The sequence below is a fragment of the Gorilla gorilla genome, chromosome 23 (assembly GCF_029281585.2).
Source record: "Gorilla gorilla gorilla isolate KB3781 chromosome 23, NHGRI_mGorGor1-v2.1_pri, whole genome shotgun sequence".
In the NCBI taxonomy this organism is placed as follows: domain Eukaryota; kingdom Metazoa; phylum Chordata; class Mammalia; order Primates; family Hominidae; genus Gorilla; species Gorilla gorilla.
The window spans coordinates 22,799,285-22,818,881 of record NC_086018.1 but is presented as its reverse complement, the minus strand read 5'-3'; the positions used below and the strand labels follow the sequence as shown (position 1 = coordinate 22,818,881).

At 48.7% G+C, this 19,597-nt stretch overlaps 1 protein-coding gene across 4 annotated transcripts in view; it reads right to left on the bottom strand.

Moving 5' to 3' along the window:
* SGSM1 (small G protein signaling modulator 1) overlaps positions 1–19,597 on the bottom strand; it is a 120,967-nt gene that overhangs the window by 42,357 nt on the left and 59,013 nt on the right. For 3 of the 4 annotated variants that reach the window (XM_055375346.2, XM_063704768.1, XM_031005502.3), the window contains exons 10-14: positions 16,561–16,628; positions 15,185–15,348; positions 14,868–15,000; positions 7,002–7,140; positions 4,211–4,275 (exon numbers count right to left, since the gene is read on the bottom strand). In XM_055375346.2, the coding sequence (XP_055231321.1) occupies positions 4,211–4,275; positions 7,002–7,140; positions 14,868–15,000; positions 15,185–15,348; positions 16,561–16,628 (569 nt within the window). Of the gene's footprint in view, positions 1–4,210; positions 4,276–7,001; positions 7,141–9,143; positions 9,309–14,867; positions 15,001–15,184; positions 15,349–16,560; positions 16,629–19,597 lie in introns of all 4 variants that reach the window. The other variant, XM_031005503.3, reaches the window with a different exon arrangement.

Sequence of the window (19,597 nt, the reverse complement as noted above, 5' to 3'; positions counted from 1 at the left end):
CCAAAGTGCTGGGATTACAAGCACAAACCACTGCACCTGGCCCACTCCTGATCTTACTAAACGCCATGACTCAGTGAATTCTTGTCAACTTCCCCTTTTCCAGACAAGGAAGACAGAGCTTTATGCACTTGCTGGCTGGACTGCTAAATAGCTCTATAACCCTAGGGAAGTCTTATCACCTTTCTCAGCCTCAGTCAGGGTGATGGCACCCTTCTCTGCTCTAAGCCAAAGCATTTAATTCATAGGCTAGAGGCAGAGAAGGGGGGAGAAAGGAAGGTGGCCAGTGACTCTGTGGGCTTGCTGTGCCTCTGTCTGCCTCTAATCCATACAGCAAGAAAGAGAATGTGAAACGTGGACAACTCCTGTTCAAATTGCAGCTGAATATTTATCCAAAAGAAAGGAAATCAAAGATATATCTGCACCCCCATGTTTACTGCAGCACCATTCACGATAGCCAACATACAGAATCAACCTCAATGTCCATCAGTGAATGAATGGATAAAGAAACCGTGGTGGCCGGGCGCGGTGGCTCACGCCTGTAATCCCAACACTTTGGGAGGCCGAGGCGGGCGGATCACGAGGTCAGGAGATTGAGAACATCCTGGCTAACACGGTGAGACCCCGTCTCTACTAAAAAAAAAAAAAAAAAAACAAAGAAATTAGCGCATGGTGGTGGGCACCTGTAGTCCCAGCTTCTCCGGAGGCTGAGGCAGGAGAATGGCGTGAACCCAGGAGGCGGAGCTTGCAGTGAGCTGAGATCGCGCCACTGCACTCCAGCCTGGGCGACAGAGTGAGACTCTGTCTCAAAAAAAAAAAGAAAGAAAGGAAAAAAAAAAAAAAAGGAACCGTGGTATACAAACGTGATGAAATATTATTCAGCCATAAAAAGAATGAAATCCTGTCACGCACAGCAGCATGGATGGAGCTGGAGGTTATGTTAAGCAAAAAAACACGAGGCACAGAAAGACATATCACATGTTCTTACTTATAATGGGATCTAAAAAAGTAGTTTTCATGGAGGTGGAGAGTGGACTGGTGGTTACCAGGGGCTAGGAAGGGAAGGAGGTAGAAGGATGCAGAGACGTTGGTTAATGGTACAAAAATACAGTTAGATGGAATACGTTCTTGTACTGGATGGTATAGTAAGGAAATTATATAGTTAATAATTTATTGTATATTTCAAAATAGCTATTATAGAAGAACCGTAATGTTCTCCAAATGAAGATAAATGTTTGAAGTGATGAATTTCACAATTACCTGGACTTGATCAATACACAATGGATACATCTATCAAAATATCCTATGTACCCCTAAAATATGTACAACCACAATATATCTATCAAAAAATAAATAAAAAACAGGGCGGGGCACAGTGGCTCAAGCCTGTAGTCCCTGCACTTTGGGAAGCCTAGGTGGGCAGATCTGTTGAGCCCAGGAGTTCAAGACCAGCCTAGGCAACATAGTGAGACGACATCTCTACAAAAAAATACAAAAAATTAGCCAGGCATACTGGCACCTGCCTGTAGTTCCAGCTACTCATGCCTGTAGTTCCAGCTACTCAGGAGGCTGAGGTGGGAGGATCGCTTCAGCCAGGGAGGTAGAGGGTGCAGTGAACCATAATTGCGTCTAGCCGGGGTGACAAGGCAAGACCCTGTCTCAAAAAACTAAAATAAAAGTAGAAATTTTAAATTTAAATTTAAAAAAAATACAAAAATCGAAGCTGGATTAAAAAGGCCCCCCCCCCCCAAGTTAGTAACCAGGGAGATGCTGAAAGGGCATCAAGTTTGCTTTCAAAGATGGCCCTGCCTTCTTAAAGCATGCCCACCAACGTGCCACCCCTTATCTGGCCCACACTGGCACCTGGAGGGTGTTAGGTAAATGGCAGCCTGTGCTGTTTGCTCTGGCTGTGCCCCTTCCTTCTGGCTCTCCAAGACTATTTCATCCTCAGTTCTCAGAGAGAACCCTGGACCTTCTGGAGACTGCAGACTAAACTTTAACAAAAGAGACAATCATAGTGATGATGATGATGAGGAGGAGGATGATGATGATGACGATGATATAATAGCTAACACACAACACACGCTGCATGGCAAGGAACTGTTCCCAGAGTTGCATAACTATTTTTGTTGTTGTTGCTGTTTTTTGTTTTTTTGTTTTTTTTTTTGAGACGGAGTCTCGCTCTGTCGCCCAGGCTGGAGTGCAGTGACGCGATCTCAGCTCACTGCAAGCTCCGCATCCCAGGTTCACGCCATTCTCCTGCCTCAGCCTCCCGAGTAGCTGGGACTACAGGCACCCACCACCACGCCCAACTCATTTTTTGTATTTTTAGAAGAGACGGGGTTTCACCATGTTAGCCAGGATGGTTTCAATCTCCTGACCTCGTGATCCGCCCACCTCGGCCTCCCAAAGTGCTGGGATTACAGGCGTGAGCCACCACGCCCAGCCCAGAGTTGCATAACTTAACTCATCCCATTCTCCCCACAACCCTAGGAATTAGTTACTATTATTATCTCCATCTTTTTTTTTTTTTTGAGACGGAGTCTTGCTTTGTCACCCAGGCTGGAGTGCAATGGCGCAATCTTGGCTCACTGCAACCTCTGCCTCCCGAGTTGAAGCGATTCTCCTGCCTCAGCCTCAGAAGTAGCTGAGACTACAGGCGTGTGCCACCATGCCCGGCCAATTTTTTTTGTATTTTTAGTAGAGACGGGGTTTCACCACGTTGACCAGGCTGGTCTCGAACTCCTGACCTCAGGCAATCCACCCACCTTGGCCTCCCAAAGTGCTGGGATTATAGGCGTGAGCCACCGCGCCTGCCCATTATTTCCATCTTATAGATGGGGTAAACTGAGGTACAAACCGGTTATGTCACTTGCCCAAGTCGCATCGCTGGGATCTGAAACCAGGTCACCTCGCTCCAGAACTCAGGTTCTCAGTCACCATTAGGGATGAGCCACATTGTCCAAGGACATTGCTCCAGACCCATCTCGACCCCCCCACCCCTTCCTGCTTCCATTTGGGTCCAATAAATACTTGCCCAATGCCTGCTTCATGCCAGGTCCTGCATTAGGCACTGCGGATGGGTGGCAACAGAACAGATAAAACCCCTGTCCTAGTGAAGTCACACTCTCCCTGCCTCTCCCGGCACTCAGGGTGTGAGCTCCACTGCTGTTTCACAGGCCCATGCAGGTTGTATTAAGATGTTTCTAGAATTCCTGAAAATACACACACGTTTTATCTTCCCCATCTAGGCTGTCAGGCTGGGGAAATAAAACTGAAAAATCAAGGTGGCAGAGACAGATGTGGTGACTCATGCCTGTAATCCCAGCACTTTGGGAGCCTGAGGTGGGTGGATCACCTGAGATCAGGAGTTCGAGACCAGTCTGGCCAACATGGTGAAACCCGTCTCTACTAAAAACAGAAAAATTAGCTGGGTGTGGTGGCGGGTGCCTGTAATCCCAGCTACTCAAGAGGCTAAGGCAGGAGAATGGCGTGAACCCAGGAGGTGGAGCTTGCAGTGAGCCGAGATCAAGCCACTGCACTCCAGCCTGGGTGACAGAGCGAGACTCTGTCTCAAAAAAAAAAAAAAAAAAAAAAAAGACAGCAGAGAGGAAAACACAAAGCTTTTGGAGTCAGACATGCCAGGGTTTGAGTCTCAGCTCTACTGCTTGTTAGCTGTGTGACCTTAGGCAAGTCATCTTGCCTCTCTGTGCCTTAGTGTCTTCATCTGTTAAATGGGAATAATCAGAATACAAGTATTATGAATTTAATATTTAAGTTTTGGGGGAGGGATAAGGTCACCTTACTCTTTCTGCTGCTTCTGCCCACGAGAGAAGGAAACTGACATTTATTGAGCACCTACAGCATGCAGTACTAGGTGCTGGGGCTTTCTACGTGGTCCTCATTCAATCCTGAAAACAAATCCTCCACTGTAGCACCTGGGGATGCAGTGGTGATTAAACCAAATCTGTCCCCAGGGGACCCCACTGTCCACTGTCCTCTCTCAGGACCCAGGGGTAAAATTTATCCCATCAGTAGACAAGAAAACTGAGGCTCAGAGAAGTTCATGTAACGTCACTGAAACCAGACATCTAGGGAATAGAGGAGGAGAGGTTCAAACTCCAGAGCCAATATCTTTTGATATTGCTGGCATACAGCAGGCACCAATAGCTGCTCCACGGAGACATACTGGCAATGGAGCCCTTATACGTACATCCATAGAAGGCTCTGGAGAGGATCTGGTACTTCATATTGTCACAGAGAAGTTTCAGGGGAGCCCTGCAGGTGGAGAAAGAGGGAGATGCTTAGAATAGATCCAAACACAGCCAGATTTTCTGGAGAGGATAACCATGTGTTATCTCTAGAGGGCAGATTAAAATCAGCCAGTCAGAGAGACTGTAGGGAGGGCTGCTATTACCTCTACCTGTACAGCATCATTGCCTCTTCTGCTACCAGCCCCGATTTTCCCTTGAGAAATCACGCTCTCCACAACTCTCTGTCTGTGTGGTTTGTATGTGGATGACTCTGCCCACTACAGGACTCAGGTTGGAGTCACAGTGATTGGGGCAGTGATGGTCATGTGACCCACCCTGAGCCAATGAGAATTAGCCCTGGGACTTTTGTTGGAATTACTAGGTAACAGACACTTTTCTGAATGGGTTTCTAAGCCAGTGGGATATAGGGCAGTGGCTGCTGGGAGCCATCTTTGCCACTGCATAGGAAGCGCCTGTCTGAGGATGGAACCATCATAGAGGCAAGCAGAGCCAAGAGCTGAAGAAACAGAGATTCCTATTTCGATCATCTGTATCCAGCCATGCCTGAAGCCACTGTGCCTCTAAGCTTCTCAGTTACACCAACAAATTTCCTTTTGTACTTGAACCAGTCTGAAGTGGGTTTCTATCACTTGCAGAAAGAGTTCTGATTTGTAAAGTGATTCAGCTGAACCAAGCTAAGCCAAAGTGCGATTCAGAGTCTGGCTGATTGCTAAGTAGGTGATGCCTCAAAGCTTCTCCTTGCGTGGGAATTTTTGGGAACTTTTTCGGCTGAAAGAGGTGAGAGGAGTCAGATTCTAGCATTGTTGGAGAAATCCAGGACTGCTGAAGGGAGTGTTGTACACTCTCGTAGAAGATAGAATGGAAGAATATCTGCATATTTGTTCTCAGGACATCCCAGGAGACATCCAGAAAAACAGGTAGACTGGGGCAGGGCAGAAGGAGCATAGCTGAAGTCCTCCGCTTAGGCATATGGAGGCAGTTAGGAACATTAAACAGTAAAGAGTTCCCCTTTGTGCCCTCAGGTTGATGAGGCTCAGACTTGCTCAGATTACATGAGAATAGGATCACATCAACAGCTTTCCCACTGTAGACTTCGCTTTCTGCAAGGTAGTGAGCTCTCCATCACTCCAGGTGTGTAAGCAGATGCTACAACAGGAGAGGGGCCAATGGGTTATAGCAGCCTTTCTCACTGGTCCACGGACCATCAGCCCAAGAGTTACTTGGAATTTCTCCAACATGTGGATTCCTGGGTCCTGCACATACCTACTCAGTCAGGACCTCTAGGAAGTAGTCCAGGAACTGATATGTTTTGCCACCTAGCCCAGGTGATTCTAATGCATGATAAGAGAATCTCCAGGCGGGGCACAGTGGCTCATGCCTGTAATCCCAGCACTTTGGGAGGCCAAGGCGGGCGGATCACTTGAGGTCAGGGGTTCGAGAGCAGACTGGCCAACATAGTGAAACCCCATCTCTACTAAAAACACAAAAACTAGCCAGGAATGGTGGCACATGCCTGTAGTCCCAGCTACTCGGGAGGCTGAGGCAGGAGAATTGCTCAAACCCGGGAAGCGGAGGTTGAAGTGAGCCGAGATCACGCCATTGCACTCCAGCCTGGGTGACAGAAAGAGACTCAGTCTCAAAAAAAAAAAAAAGAATCTCCAGTAATATTAGCACTTCTCAAACTTTAAAGTATACACATGGTCTTGAAACCATGTTAAATACAGGTTCTGATTCAGGAAGTTTGGGATGAGAGACTCAGAATTTGCCCAGGTGCTGATGCTGGTTCATGGACCACACCCTGAGGAACCAGGGGATTGGATGACTTCAAAAATTTGATGCCGGCCCGCATCCCTTATATCCTCTGGCTGATGACTGGACCACCCACTAGGACAGAAGCCCCGCAAGGACAAAAGGGTTCTATTTTCTCAGGCCAGGCCAGGTTGGACCAGGGGAAAACAAAACCAGTCTCATGAATTGGCTGAAGAGTTTCAAAAAGACAAAGGATCTATGGGCAAACGGAAGATGAGCTTGAGATTTAACTTTATATAATAAAACAGTAAGTGTCATTTACTGAACAGTACCATGTGCAGGTGCCACATTCTGGCCACTTTAAACCATTACCTGAGCTGGTCCTTACCACAGCCATATAAAGTAAGACCTGGAATTTCCACTGTGTGGAGGCGCAAACTGAGAGGTGGTTGTCGTTAAATAATATTTCTGGGATTATTTTGCCTTCTAGGTGTATGGTAGGGCCGCACTTACTGTCCCCTTGTGGATGGGGCCAATGGGCTGTGAGTGGATATGACATGTGCTGCTTTTGGGCAGAGCCTTTTTATCGTAGGTTCCAACCTCTGCAGAGCTACCTTTCCCTGTCATTGTAACTGGCAACATTCAAGATGGTAGCTGCTCCATCACCCAGGCCCTTTAGTGTGGAAAAAACAGCCACCAGCTGACCCATGATAGAAACACAGCACGCATGATAAATAAACTTTTGTTGTGAAAAAGCCACTGAGGTTTTAGGACTGTTTGTTACTGCAGCATAACCTTGTTTATCCTGACTATTACATGTAACCTCTAACAGCTAGGATTTCATGGCCAGGATTTAACCTATATCTGCCTGAGTCCGCAGGTTATGCTCACTCTGAATTCAGTGCAGGGTAATACATGGGCATCTACAGATCTCTGGTACATCCTTCAGCTCCCTCCATCTGCAGCTCAAGCCCCTCATACCTCTCATGGTTGCAGCCATTGGTTGAGCTACCATCAGCCGAGCCACTCTGTGAACAGGATGAACAGGAGGACTTCCGGGGACTGGGCTGCCACAGGGATGGGAGGTTGCTTACAGAGACGTCCATCAGATCCTGGGGCACTGTGGTGGATAGAAGGAGGGGCAGAAGAATCACCCTGGTTAAACCTATGTGGGTCACAGAAATCTCACCCTAGAGCAAGCAGCTCACCCGCCCCAGCCAGCACAGAGATAGGAAAAGACCCTGAAGATGACAGTAGGAAACAGCAGCCCTAACCATCCTTGAGTTTGCCTGATCCAATGAAAGCCACCACCAAAATCTGGGGCAGAGCTGATGACAGCCAAAGAGAGAAGAAGAGGACACAGAGAGCCAAGAGCCAAGAAACCAGGCCCAATCCCAGAGCAGGAGGCCAAGCCTCGCCATGTTGTCACTTAGTCATGCTCACAGGATGCTGCAGGAGGGAAGGGGAGCCTGCTGGGTGATTCTGGAGAAGAGACAGGCCTCGTGGGGGAGATGGAAGGGAGCCTGACTCAATAGATGAGGCAGGGCACCCAAGTGCCAGAGACCCAGTGAAGCCCCTGCTGATGAAGAGGGCACCTGCGCTGTCCATGGTCCTGAGGCTAAAGCTGCTCCAGCAAGTGGGTCTCAAACATATTAGCGACTCCCTAAAATCATGTGGGAAGCTTGTTAAAAAGCAATATGCCTGCCCCACACTCCTGGCCTACTCAACTAAATCCTAGAGGCAGAGCTCTCAAATCTGTACTTCTAAAGCAATTTTGATACAGCAGGTACATTCGACAGACTCTGATTTCCTAACTTTTGGACACTGGTGATTCCTGACCAGCCACTCTCAGGATACAGCACTCATAGCTTCCTTTATTTATTTTTCTTTCTCAGCTTCATAAGAACTGCAGAGTCTACAAAACCATGTAACAAACATACTGGGGACATATGCATTACCATTTCTATAGTCAACTTCCTGGCCTCTTGGTAGTCCTAGACAGGTGCAAAAGCTTTATTTTCTTTTTCTTTTTTCTTTTCTTTTTTTTTTTTTTTTTTTTTTTGAGACAGTCTCGCTTTATTGCCCAGGCTGGAGTGCAGTGGCGTGGTCTCGGCTCACTGCAAGCTCCGCCTCCTGGGTTCATGCCATTCTTTTATTTTCTTTAAAACAGGGATCCATAAAAACTTTTTCTGTAAAGGGACAGCTAGTAAATATTTTAGCGTTTGTAAGCCATTTGGTCTCTGTCATAAGCACCTGACTCTGTTGTTCTAGTGCAAAAGTAACCATAAACAAAATGTAAAAAAGGAAGCATGCACATGTTCTAATAAAATAAACTTTATTTATAAATACTGAAATGTGAATGTCATATCATTTTCATGTCACAAAATATTACTCTCCTTTTGGCTTTTTTGGATCATTTAAAAATTGAAAAAACATTCTTAGCTCATAGGCTGGTACAGAATGGGGCTGAATTCAGCCCATGAATCTTAGTTTTCTAATCCCTGCTGTAGGAAGTGAAGAGAGTTGCACACTTTTTTTCCCATATGTCATGGTCCCCACAGGACAACTGGTAATACCCTGACTCTTCCTTGGGCCCCAAGGTAAGGGAGAGTTGTGGAACTGGTCCTCTTGCCATCAGAGCTCCGTAGCTGACAAGGTCAGCCCCTACCCACTGACAGAAGAGGAAGCTGCCTATACGATGTAATTCTTGCAGCCACCAAATGTGGCTTGTTACACTATTCTTCCCCATGTAGACTCACCCATGAGCTAGCCAAGATCAGTAAGCCCCTGTAAAATGTTCTAGAAAAAAAGCCCCAGTTCTTAGCCAATCTCAGGGATGCACTGACCAGTTTAGCCCAAGCATGGCAACCATCCCTTCCTCCATCTCAGCCTCTCACACCCACATCCAAGCAGACATCACCAATTGATCCCTTCGCTACTGAACCTACAACACTGCAAGCTGCCTTCCATAGGGTGGATGCTGGACAGCAGGAGGGCATCAATCCCTCTCCTGCCTCCATCTCCCTTCCTGCCTCCATCTCCCTTGGGACCAGAACTCAAATGACAACATGGCAGAGGTGGCTGGCACCCAGCCCCTGGGGAAGGGGAGATCCCAGACATTACTGGGGGGCTGCTCCTTCGGGCTTGGCGTGGGGAGAGTAGTGTCCCATCTGGCTGGCTCCCACTGACTCCCTCTGGCCACCACCAGCATGGACCGGCCTGCAGGAACCATCATCCAGGCAGGGCCCACAGAGACGGAGGAAGTGCTGCCCAAGAGGTCGGGGGCAACTTGAGACACAAAACAGAAAGAACCAGTGAGGTGGGGGTTCTGCGGTGGGCAGGACACTGAGACAGCTGGAAGAGCCAGTTTCTGGGGGCTCCAACCCTCCCCCTTCCCGGCTCCACACAGCTCCCACATACACTGTGTTCAATTAGAAGAAAGAATGCTGATTTTTATAAAGTGCCAACTATGTGCTGAGTGTCAGACTAGGAAGTTTACGACCTGAGCAAACCTAAGGAAACCAGTTATTGTTCTTTGCGACCCTGTGAGGGATGCATCCTCCCTCTTCTATTTTGCAGAAGAAGAAACTGAGGCTCAGAATGATGGCATGACTTAATCACCCAAAGCCCTGCCAGGCAGTAACAGACGTATCTAGTCTTTTTGATTGAAGTCCCTCTCCTCTTTCCACTAACAACTGCTGTCCCTACTGAGTACAGTACTATCATTAACCCCTTTTACAGATTAGAAAACTGAGGCATGGAGAGTTTAAGTAACATGCCCAAAACCACCCAGCTAATGAGGAGAGGAGCCAAGATCCTAACCCAGGGGATTTGACTTTTTTTTTTTCTGAGGCAGGGTCTTGTTTTGTCATCCAGGCTGACGTACAGTGGCACAAACGTGGCTCACTGCAGCCCTGATCTCCCAGGCTCAAGTGATCCTCCATCCTCAGTCTCCTGAGTAGCTGGGACTACAGGCACGCGCCAGCATGGCCAGCTAATGTTTTAAAATTTTTTGTACAGATGGGGTTTCGCCATGTTGCCCAGGCTGATCTCGAATTCCTGGGCTCAAGCCATCCTCCCGCCTCAGCCTCCCAAAGTGCTGGGATTATAGGCATGAGCCACTGTGCCTGGCCTGAGGACTTGACTCTGATCCTACTCTTTCTCCCTCAGCTGTTTCTCATAGGCACTTGTCTCTCCACACCATCTGTTCTCAAAACAGGGCAATCCTGTTGATGTTTGGAGACACTTTGGGTTTTCACGCCTTGGGGATTAATTAGGTGCTACTGTCATCTAGTAGCTGGAGGCCAGGGATGCTGCTCAACATCGTAGAATACACAAGGCAACCCCCACACAAGGAATTATTCAGCCCTAAATGTCAACAGTGCTGAGGCTGAGAAACCCCATGCTAGACCAGCATTATCCAATAGAAACACAATCATGAGGCTGGGAGGTGGCTCAGGCCTGCAATCCCAGAACTTTGGGAGCCCGAGGCGGATGAATTGCTTGAGCCCAGGAGTTCCAAGTCCAGCCTGGGCAACATGGCAAAACCCCATCTCTACAACAAATCCAAAAAAAAGTAGCCAGGTATGGTGGCTTGTGCCTGTGATTCCAGCTACCCAGGAGGCTGAGGTGGAAGGATCGACTGAGCCCAGGAGGTTGAGGCTGCAGTGAGCCATGATCGCACCACTGCGCTCCAGCCTGGGCAACAGAGCGAGACCCTGCCAAAAAAAAAAAATTACAATTGAGCCACATATGTAATTTAAAAAATTTCTTTTTTTTTTGAGATGGAGTCTCGCTCTGTTGCCCAGGCTGGAGCGCAATGGCACAATCTCGGCTCACCAAAACCTCCGCCTCCCGGGTTCAAGCAATTATCCTGCCTCAGCCTCCCGAGTAGCTGGGACTACAGACACGTGCCACCACGCCCGGCTAGTTTTTTGTATTTTTAGTAGAGATGGGGTTTCACCGTGTTAGCCAGGATGGTCTCGAATCTCCTGACCTCGTGATCTGCCTGCCTTGGCCCCGCAAAGTGCTGGGATTACAGGCGTGGGCCACTGGGCCTGGCATAATTTAAAAATTTTAGTAGCCACATTAAAAGGTTAAAAGAACAGGTGAAATCAATTCCAACAATATATTTTGTCTAACCTAATCTATCCAAAATGTTACTATTTTAACATCTAATCAATATAAAATTATTGAGACTTTTTTTTTTTTAACAAAGTCTCAAAATCCAGTGTGTGTCTTACACTTCCAGCACATCCCCATTTGCCCTGGAGACGTTTCAGGAGCCCAGGAGCCACATGTAGCCCATGGCTACCCTGCTAGACAGTACAGAGACAATCTCAGAAGCAGAGGGGTCTGAAAATGCCCTTATCGGATGTGAACCTGTCCACATATTTTGGAACTTGTCCTTGCCTCCCCAGAGCACAAGGGGCAGGCAAAGAACCCAGCGGAGACAGGGCTGATGAGACACTGAGAGGCAGCTTAGAAACATCTGTGGTCATATCTCCCCTCCCACAGGGTGAAATCTTTTATATTTAAGGCATATATCTGCAAATTTCTTCTGTTAAGAGCCTGACAGTAAATACTTTCAACTTTGTGGGCCATATGACCTCTGTCACAACGATTCACCTCTGCTGCTGTGGCATGAAAACAGCCATAAATGATATATAAATGAATGGATGTGGCTGTGTTCCAATAAAACTTTATTTACAAAAACAGGTGAGTGGGCTGAAATTGGCCCATGAAAAGGGGTTTGTTGACTTCTGATTTAGGCATTCTTTCAGAAAGAACTTCTTACCTCTTACAGATGGAAACCTCTCACAAATGGAAACCGCAGGATGACTGTTTTTCTTAAGCCTGTGCGGCTCAAGCCCCAGAAAATCAACCAAGGATGCGGTTGCCATTTCCATGTGGGTTGAAGTTGACCTTGAGACTGAAGGGAGTGAAACCACAATGCCCTCTCCCTGCCAGTCAAAACGATGTGCATGGAGTGGTGGTTAGAGGCACAGGCTCTGGAGCCAGACCCCCAGCGTTCAAATCCCAGCCATGACAAGAATTAGTTGTGTGATCCTGGACTAGTTGCTTAACCCTTCTGTGCATCAGTTTCCTCCTTGCAAAATGGGGGATGGTGATGACAACCTGGGAGGGCTAATGGTGAGGATGGAATGAGTTAAGATAGGGACAGTGGGACAGCAGACAGAAGTGGGCCTGGCACACAGTGCCACTCAAGACACGATACCTACTATTGCTTACTGAGCATCTGCCAAGCGTCAGGCCCCATGTCAGGTCACCAGGTGTTTTAGGAATGATCTTGCTGATTCCTCAGAATATGCTGCTGGTGGGGACTGCTGTTACCCCATTCTACAGAGAAGGAAGTGAGGCCTGTGGAGGACAGGTCACTTAACCACACCGCAGTGGCAGAGCTGAATACAGTGATGCCTTCTTTTCTCTGAACCAACGGTTCTCAAGCAGGGGCAATTTTGCCACCCTCCAGAGGACACCTGGCAATGTCTAGAGACATATCTGGTTGTCACAACTTAGAGCAAAGTAAGTTTGCTACTTGGCATCTAGTGGGTGCTCAACATCCCACAAGGCACAGGACCACCTCCTACAACAAAGAATTATTCCATCCTAAATGACAGTAACGCTAAGGTTCAGATGTTCAATTCTAGATAACCTGAATTAGTTGGGGGTCTCCTCAAGGGCAGACAAGGATCCAAGTACAAGTTCCAAAGGCACATCAGTCAGGGAGAGGCAAATTGAGACAAAGGAAGAAAAGGGGAGGGAGTAAAGGGTTAGTTGCCAAGCAAGTTACCAGTAGAGGTAACTGTGCTCAATCTCCCATGGAAGCTCTGGGAGACGGTGCAGAACATGTATGTCAGAGTTTGCCTCACAAAGGGAGAGGGAGCTGGGACATTGATACACTAACTCCTATCAGCCATGAGCTGAGGGCTGCTCCAGGGAGGCACTGGTTCCCCGATGCTTCCAATATGCCCCATCCCTGGCCAGAAGGGACTCTTGTGGCCAGAGAAAACCCTCAGGCAAAGAGATACTGAGGCAGGGAGCTGTAGCTGGTAGCTGAATAGCATGCACAGAATGGGAAATGCTGAGGATGTGGGTGAGCACAGCCAGTGTCCTCACTGTTCCACTGGCCTTCATCAAGCCACAGGAGGATGACATGGAGAATCTCCAAATAAATTAAACACCCAGCACTCTGCCTAGCTCCCAGCGGGGGTGTACACATTGCCTGTTGGATGAGAAGCTGTGGAGTTTCCTGGGAAGGCAACTATAGGGGATCTGGCCCTCTCTGATAACTGGCTCTTGAGTAGAACTCTTAATGAATGTTGGTCTTCACAGGGGTGGGAAGCCCAAGTTCATGGGCAACAGAACAGACGCTGGCTCGGCATCCCAGGGGATTTCACCCTTATACATGGAGCCCTTTCAGTCTTGGGGCCCATAACAGCCTTGGTGTCCAGCCAGGATAGTGGGCGCCTGGTTCCATGAAGTGGCTGGGAGGCCCTGATCCAGGGCAGGAACAGACATGCTCATGAACACTTCAGGACACTGTAGCGCTTAAGGGGTTCCAGCCTTGTCCAGGAGGACATCTGCTCTCAAAAGAGCCTCTCACTGCCCAGCACGTGGCTGCTTCAGCAAAGGGAGGCTCAGAGCCATTATCCTCAGATGGGAACATGAGGGCCGCTCCATGTTAAATAAAATGAAGTGAACAGAAAGAACCTACCACTCAATACTGATTTGTTTAACAGACACCCATATAATGCTTCATAAACGCCAGGCCCTCTTCTAAGTACTTTTCAAATCTTAATTCACTGAATCCTCACAATAGCCCCACAATAGTGATGTGCTTACTAGTAAGAACTTCCATTTGCTGCGCGTCTGTGTCATGGCAGGCACCGTGCAACCTGCTTGAATTCACCCCCATCTCATGTGCCAGTGCCCGGTGCTCCGCTTCGCCTCTACAGGTGTAAAGTTTGACTACAACTTACTGAGGGCCTGCTGTGTGCAAGGCCTTACTCTATGGGCTCTACAATGAATATCTCATCATCTCATTGAATCTTTATAATAAGGGGAAATAGAATATTAACAACAGCAGCAACATTTGAGTGTTCTGTATGTGTGAAATGCCTTATCTCATTTAAAAAATATTTTAATTTGCATTTATTTTGAGACAGGCCTTCACTTTGTTGCCCAGGCTGGAGTGCAATGACACAATCACAGCTTACTACAGCCTCGACCTCCCCAGGCTCAGGTGATCCTCCCACCTCAGCCTCCCAAATAGCTGGGACCACAGATGCATGCCACCACACCTGGCTAATTTTTGTATTTTTTGTAGAGACAGGGTTTTGCCATGTTGCCCAGGCTGGTCTTAAACTCCTGGGCTCAGGCAATCCAAAGTGCTCCCTCCCAAATTTCGGCCTCCCAAAGTGCCAGGATTACAGGTGTGAGCCACCATGCCTGGCCGCCTTACCACGTTTAATCCCCAGAATGACTATGAAACTGGTGCTATGAACATGCCCATTTTACAGATGAGGAAACTGAGGCACAGAGGGCTGAGATGACTTGCCCAAGTTCAGCCAGGATTCCAGAGCCTATGCCATTGCCACTACCCCAGGCCACCTCTCCTAGTGGCAACTTTATTAGACAAGTAGAGAGTGGTTATGGTTCTTATTTGGGGGGAAACTGAGGCTGCCAAGAAACCGACTTTCTGTTTCCAGATCCTCCTGTTAGCCCCAGAATCCAGACCTGTCATCTTCTAGTTTCAAACACCTGGAGTCATTTTCAGGATCAGTTAGCAGGTGACTCCCCGGGGCCCGGGACAGGGCAGCTCACCGAATTCCGACTGCATGCCAGGGTAGATGATCCTGAACACATAATCCGTGGCCTCATCATCGTCTTTGTCTGAAGATGTGGACTCGGCAGAACCCTGAGGGCTTCGCTTGCGCAGTTTAGGAAACACTTTGCCCTGCAAAAACATGTCCCAAAACAAGGTCCTTGGGACACACCTGTCCCCACAACTTGCTTAGTCTGAGGGTATCAGTGGGGGAGCGCATGAGGCCACATAGCCACATAAGGGCACACAGGCAAAAACAACCACCCTCTGTGACCAGCCTCCACCCCAGCCTCCCTGGGTCCCGATGATCACTCACCTTACCCCTCTGGGACCACAGTGGCGGGTCCAACTGCCCATGTGGGAGCAGCCCATTCTCCAGGCACGAGAGGAACTGCAGGAGGTGCCCACCCTTGGGGAAGCGGAAGGGCGGCCTCTGGATCCCGTCCTGGCTGACCAATACCACTGTCCCGCCGCTGTCAACTGCCGCCACCACCAGCCAGAGAAGACCCAGTGGGAAGTCACTATGAGGCACGGTGACAGCCCCTTCCTGCAAGCACATCCCCCAGGGGTGCCAAGCCAGACCCAGGGATCCTGCTCTGAGGCTCTGGGAAAGGCCTGGGCAAAGGTCAGGAGCAGTTTTTACCTCCCCTGAGTCTCTCTCATCTCATCCACCATCCACCTCTGACGGGACTACAGGACAAAGTCAAGAAGAACCAAGTTGACCTCCCTGACATTAACCACCAAAGGAAAATGACGCCCCCTAGAACCCTACGCTCCTCAGGAACCCTTTACAAGTCTACCTGACCTATTTTTGTATGCAGGCCTTCAGACTTCCCCCGTCTCGGGGCAGTAGCTGACTCTGGCTAGCGTGTATTGAGCACTTACTGAATACAAGCACAGCATGTTAGAGGCACTGTCTTATTGAAATACTCACAATATCCGTAAGAGTCCTATCTATTATTGCCTATTTTACAAATAGTAAAACCAAAACTCAGAGAGGTTAAGTAACTTCTCCAAGGTCACACAGCTGATCATTGGCAGTCTGGGTCTGAATTCAGGTCTGTCTCATGTAAAAGGCTTAAATCACTGTGTTTTGTTCCTTGGTGAGGCACGGACCATTTGCTTTCTAAAGCAGGATGGCCCTCTGCTTACTCTGACTGTACTTTCTTCTGGCTTTAAAGAAGTACTGCAGTTATTGATCCCAATCTTCAGAGCACTGACTTTGGAGTCACAAAAAGCTGGGTCCAGTCCCGGCTCTGGAGCTTCCAGACTCTGTGCCCTTATACTACTGCTTCCTCTCCTCCAAAATGGAAATGATGTCACCCTGTCAGTGGGTGGCTGTGATGACTGAATAACAGGCATGTGAGTGCTCAGAACTGTGCTGAGCACATTACCACTGCTTAGTAAGTGTCAGCAGCTAACGCCATAGCCATAGGTGGATTTCATGCTGAGCCCTTAACATACATCACTTCATCTTCACAACTACCCCATGAGAGGGTCCTGTTATAATTCCCATGTTACAGATGGGGAAACTGTGGCACAGAGCGGTGAGGTCGCTTGCCTAAGGTCGCACAGGTAATATGGGGTGTCCACCATATCATTTGCTCATGATGCTAATGAATAGGCAGGGATGGAGACAGGCAGGGGATCCAAGAGGAACACGCAGACCCTTCCTGTCCCAACAGTCCCTACCTTGCTGGTGGCAGTGCAGGTAGACAATCTCCTCCAAGCGGATGGTCATGGCATAGTCCCAGTAGACGCTGGAAGCAGAGGGAGGGTCAGGCTTGCAGGACTTCTGCCTACCCCACTGTGCGGAGGGGCTCAGAGGCCAGCAGACCATACCCAGGAGCTCCTCCACCCTTCCCATTAGGTCCCCAGCATCTGTGTCCCAGCCTGCCCAGACTCTATCTCCCCTTTTTCTGGTCTCAGAACCCCAATTTTCCGAAGTTACCATCCTCCCCACCCCCAGTCCATATGGGAGGTGAGGTCGACCCCACCCACTCTCCATCCTCGGACTCCAGGAATGGCCACCTGACCCAGGCCTGGCCAATCAACCTGTCCCACTGTTCCGGCCACAGTGTTCAGTGCAGGACTGACTCCTGACTCTGGCAGAACCAATGAGACTCAATTATTAGATTTCCATTTGAATGACTGGGAAAGAGATGCCCCATCCTGTCTGGAGAGTAGTGGTAAGGGCAGAAGTCTGAAGATGGAAGCGACTATGCCTGAGAATGGCGTCAAAGGACAGGAAGACAGAGCAAAGAGATGGAAAGAGTGCAGGTCCCTGTCATTCAAGTCCCTGGATCCATCCATGCCTGAAGCTACTGCCCCTGGAGTTTTCAGTTCATGTGGGCCAGTGCTTAAGTCAGCTTGAATTTCGTTTTCTCGAACTGGCATCTAGGAGTCTTGACTAACTCACGTCCTAACTCCAGGCCACTATGTGTGCACGCGCAGGAGTCAGAATAGCCACTCGATAGCTTCACAGGTTCCCAGCAGTGTGACTCCAGGGTTTCTCTGAGCCTCAGTTTCCTCATCTATAAAATGGGGGCTAGAATAACACCCACCCCATTGTGTTGCTGTGAGAATTAAATAGAATCAAGTATTTGAAGGGCTCAACACAGAGCTGATACATTAAGAAGTGCGTACCTGGGAAGTGGTCCCTATGATTATTTAAGTGTTTCCATTTCCAGCTCAAAACCTTGCTGCTGTCCTGAAACAAATAGCTTTTCTCATCAGAACACACTGGGAGGTGGAGGCCACAGGAACTTGGGCTTTGTGGTGGCCATGGAAATGCACCACTCACATCTCCTTCAGAAGACCTTGCTGAGGGGAGCAGAGCGGATTAACTTCAGAGGCCACTCCCTGGATCTATCACCACATTTGCACCGAAGCCAGGCTTCCGTTAGGCTGCTCCCAGCCAGGACCTAGCAGGCCGGGGTACTAGTGCCGCCCATTCCTGCGAGACAAGGAACTCCTCTAACAGTCAACGGTCCACCGGAGACTTCCAACTGACCTGGCCAAATGTTCTTAGAGCCATGCTGTGTCTCAGACTCCTTCTGCCCAACCTTCCTTCCTTCCTTCTCTCCCTCCCCGCATGGCAGTCTGAAGGCTCTCCCTGTCTGCTCCTGCCCCTCCCTTAACCTGCACAGGTGTGTCCCCAGTAAATCTCTGCTGGTTCAATCCTGTCTTGGTGCCTGCTTCTTGGAGGACTCAAACTAACATAGGCTTCAAGGTCAGGCAGCGTTCAAATCCCACTTCCACCAGAGACCTTAGCCAGTTCCTACCTCAGTTTCTGGCCCTCAGTTTCCCTAGCTGTGAAATGAGAAAAGTGGAATAGGCTCAGAGAAACCCTCAAGTCACACTGCTGGGGACCTTTTCTCTTTGAAAGCCCTTCCTGCCCTGGCCTGTACCAGAATCAGCCTCACCAGACTTCACGGAAGTAAATGTCCTTCGAGGACAGTCAAGAACACAAGGGCAGCAACCTCTGTTGAGCCCCTCCCATACCCAGTCTAGCCAGGGTGTCTTCTCTGGGCTCCCACAGCCCTGTGTGCCCATCACACTGGGTTGCAACCACCTGTTCTCTCCTCTGGTTCCTCAAAGGTGCTGAACACCTGCAGAACAGTTCTGCTTTGTTCACTTCTCTGTGATGCTCAGACTATGTTCACAGTGCATAGTGAATGCCGAGCACTGGAATGCCCGGTGAACAAAGCTACCACCAGCCATCAGCAAGGAGCTCTGTGGCCATAGTCTCTTTGGATCCATGAAAACGACACCAACAGCCCTCATGACTGAGAGCCCTGTCCAGGTGCCAGGCTCCCAGCTAAGGGTTTTCCATGCACTTCTGTTACATAAATTCTCCCTATATGCTTATTCAGTGGTTCCCTGACTACATTCCCATCTTACAGATAAATAATCTGAGGCTCAAGGAAGTGGAGTTGATTGTCTCAGGCCACAGAGCTAGGAAGGAGCAAGGGCTGTTTCTCGTTTTCACTTGCTTGTTTTAGCAGCTTTACTGAGATATAATTTACACACCATAGAATTTACTCACTGTAAGTGTACAGTTTGATGAGTAAATGTACAGATTTGGGCAACCATCATCACAAGCCAGTTTTAGAACATTTTTACCACCCCCAAAAGATTCCTCTTGCCTGTTTGCGATCAGTCTTCCTTCCCACCCACAGCCCTAGGCAACCAACAATAATCTGCTTTCTGACTCCACAGATGTGCCTTTTTCTGGACATTTCATCTAAATGGAATCCTACAACATGCGCCCTTTGTGGCTGGCTTCTTTCGTGTGGTATAAGGCTTTTGAGGTTCATCCATGTTGTAATGTCCACTGGTGATTTATCTCTTTTTATAGACAAGCAATATTCTGTTGCATGGATGGACTACAAATGTCTACATCCGTTCTTCAGTTGATGGGCATCTGGGTTGCTTCCGGTCTTGGAGTCTTGGGCTATTATGAATAATGCTGGTATAAGCATTTGTGTATAAGTTTTTGTGTGGGCTAAGTTTTCATTTCTCTTGGGTAGATCCCTACGAGCAGAATTGCTGGGTCACACGGTAAGGGGATGTTACAAGAAACTGCCAAGTTGGTCTGTAAATTGGTTGTCCACCAGCAGGGTAGGAGGGTTCCACTGCTGCTCCACACAGTAGGGCTGAGATCGGAGGCAAGTCCAGCCTGACTTCAGAACCCCAATATCCAGCTTTTTCGTGACGTGTTCTCTGT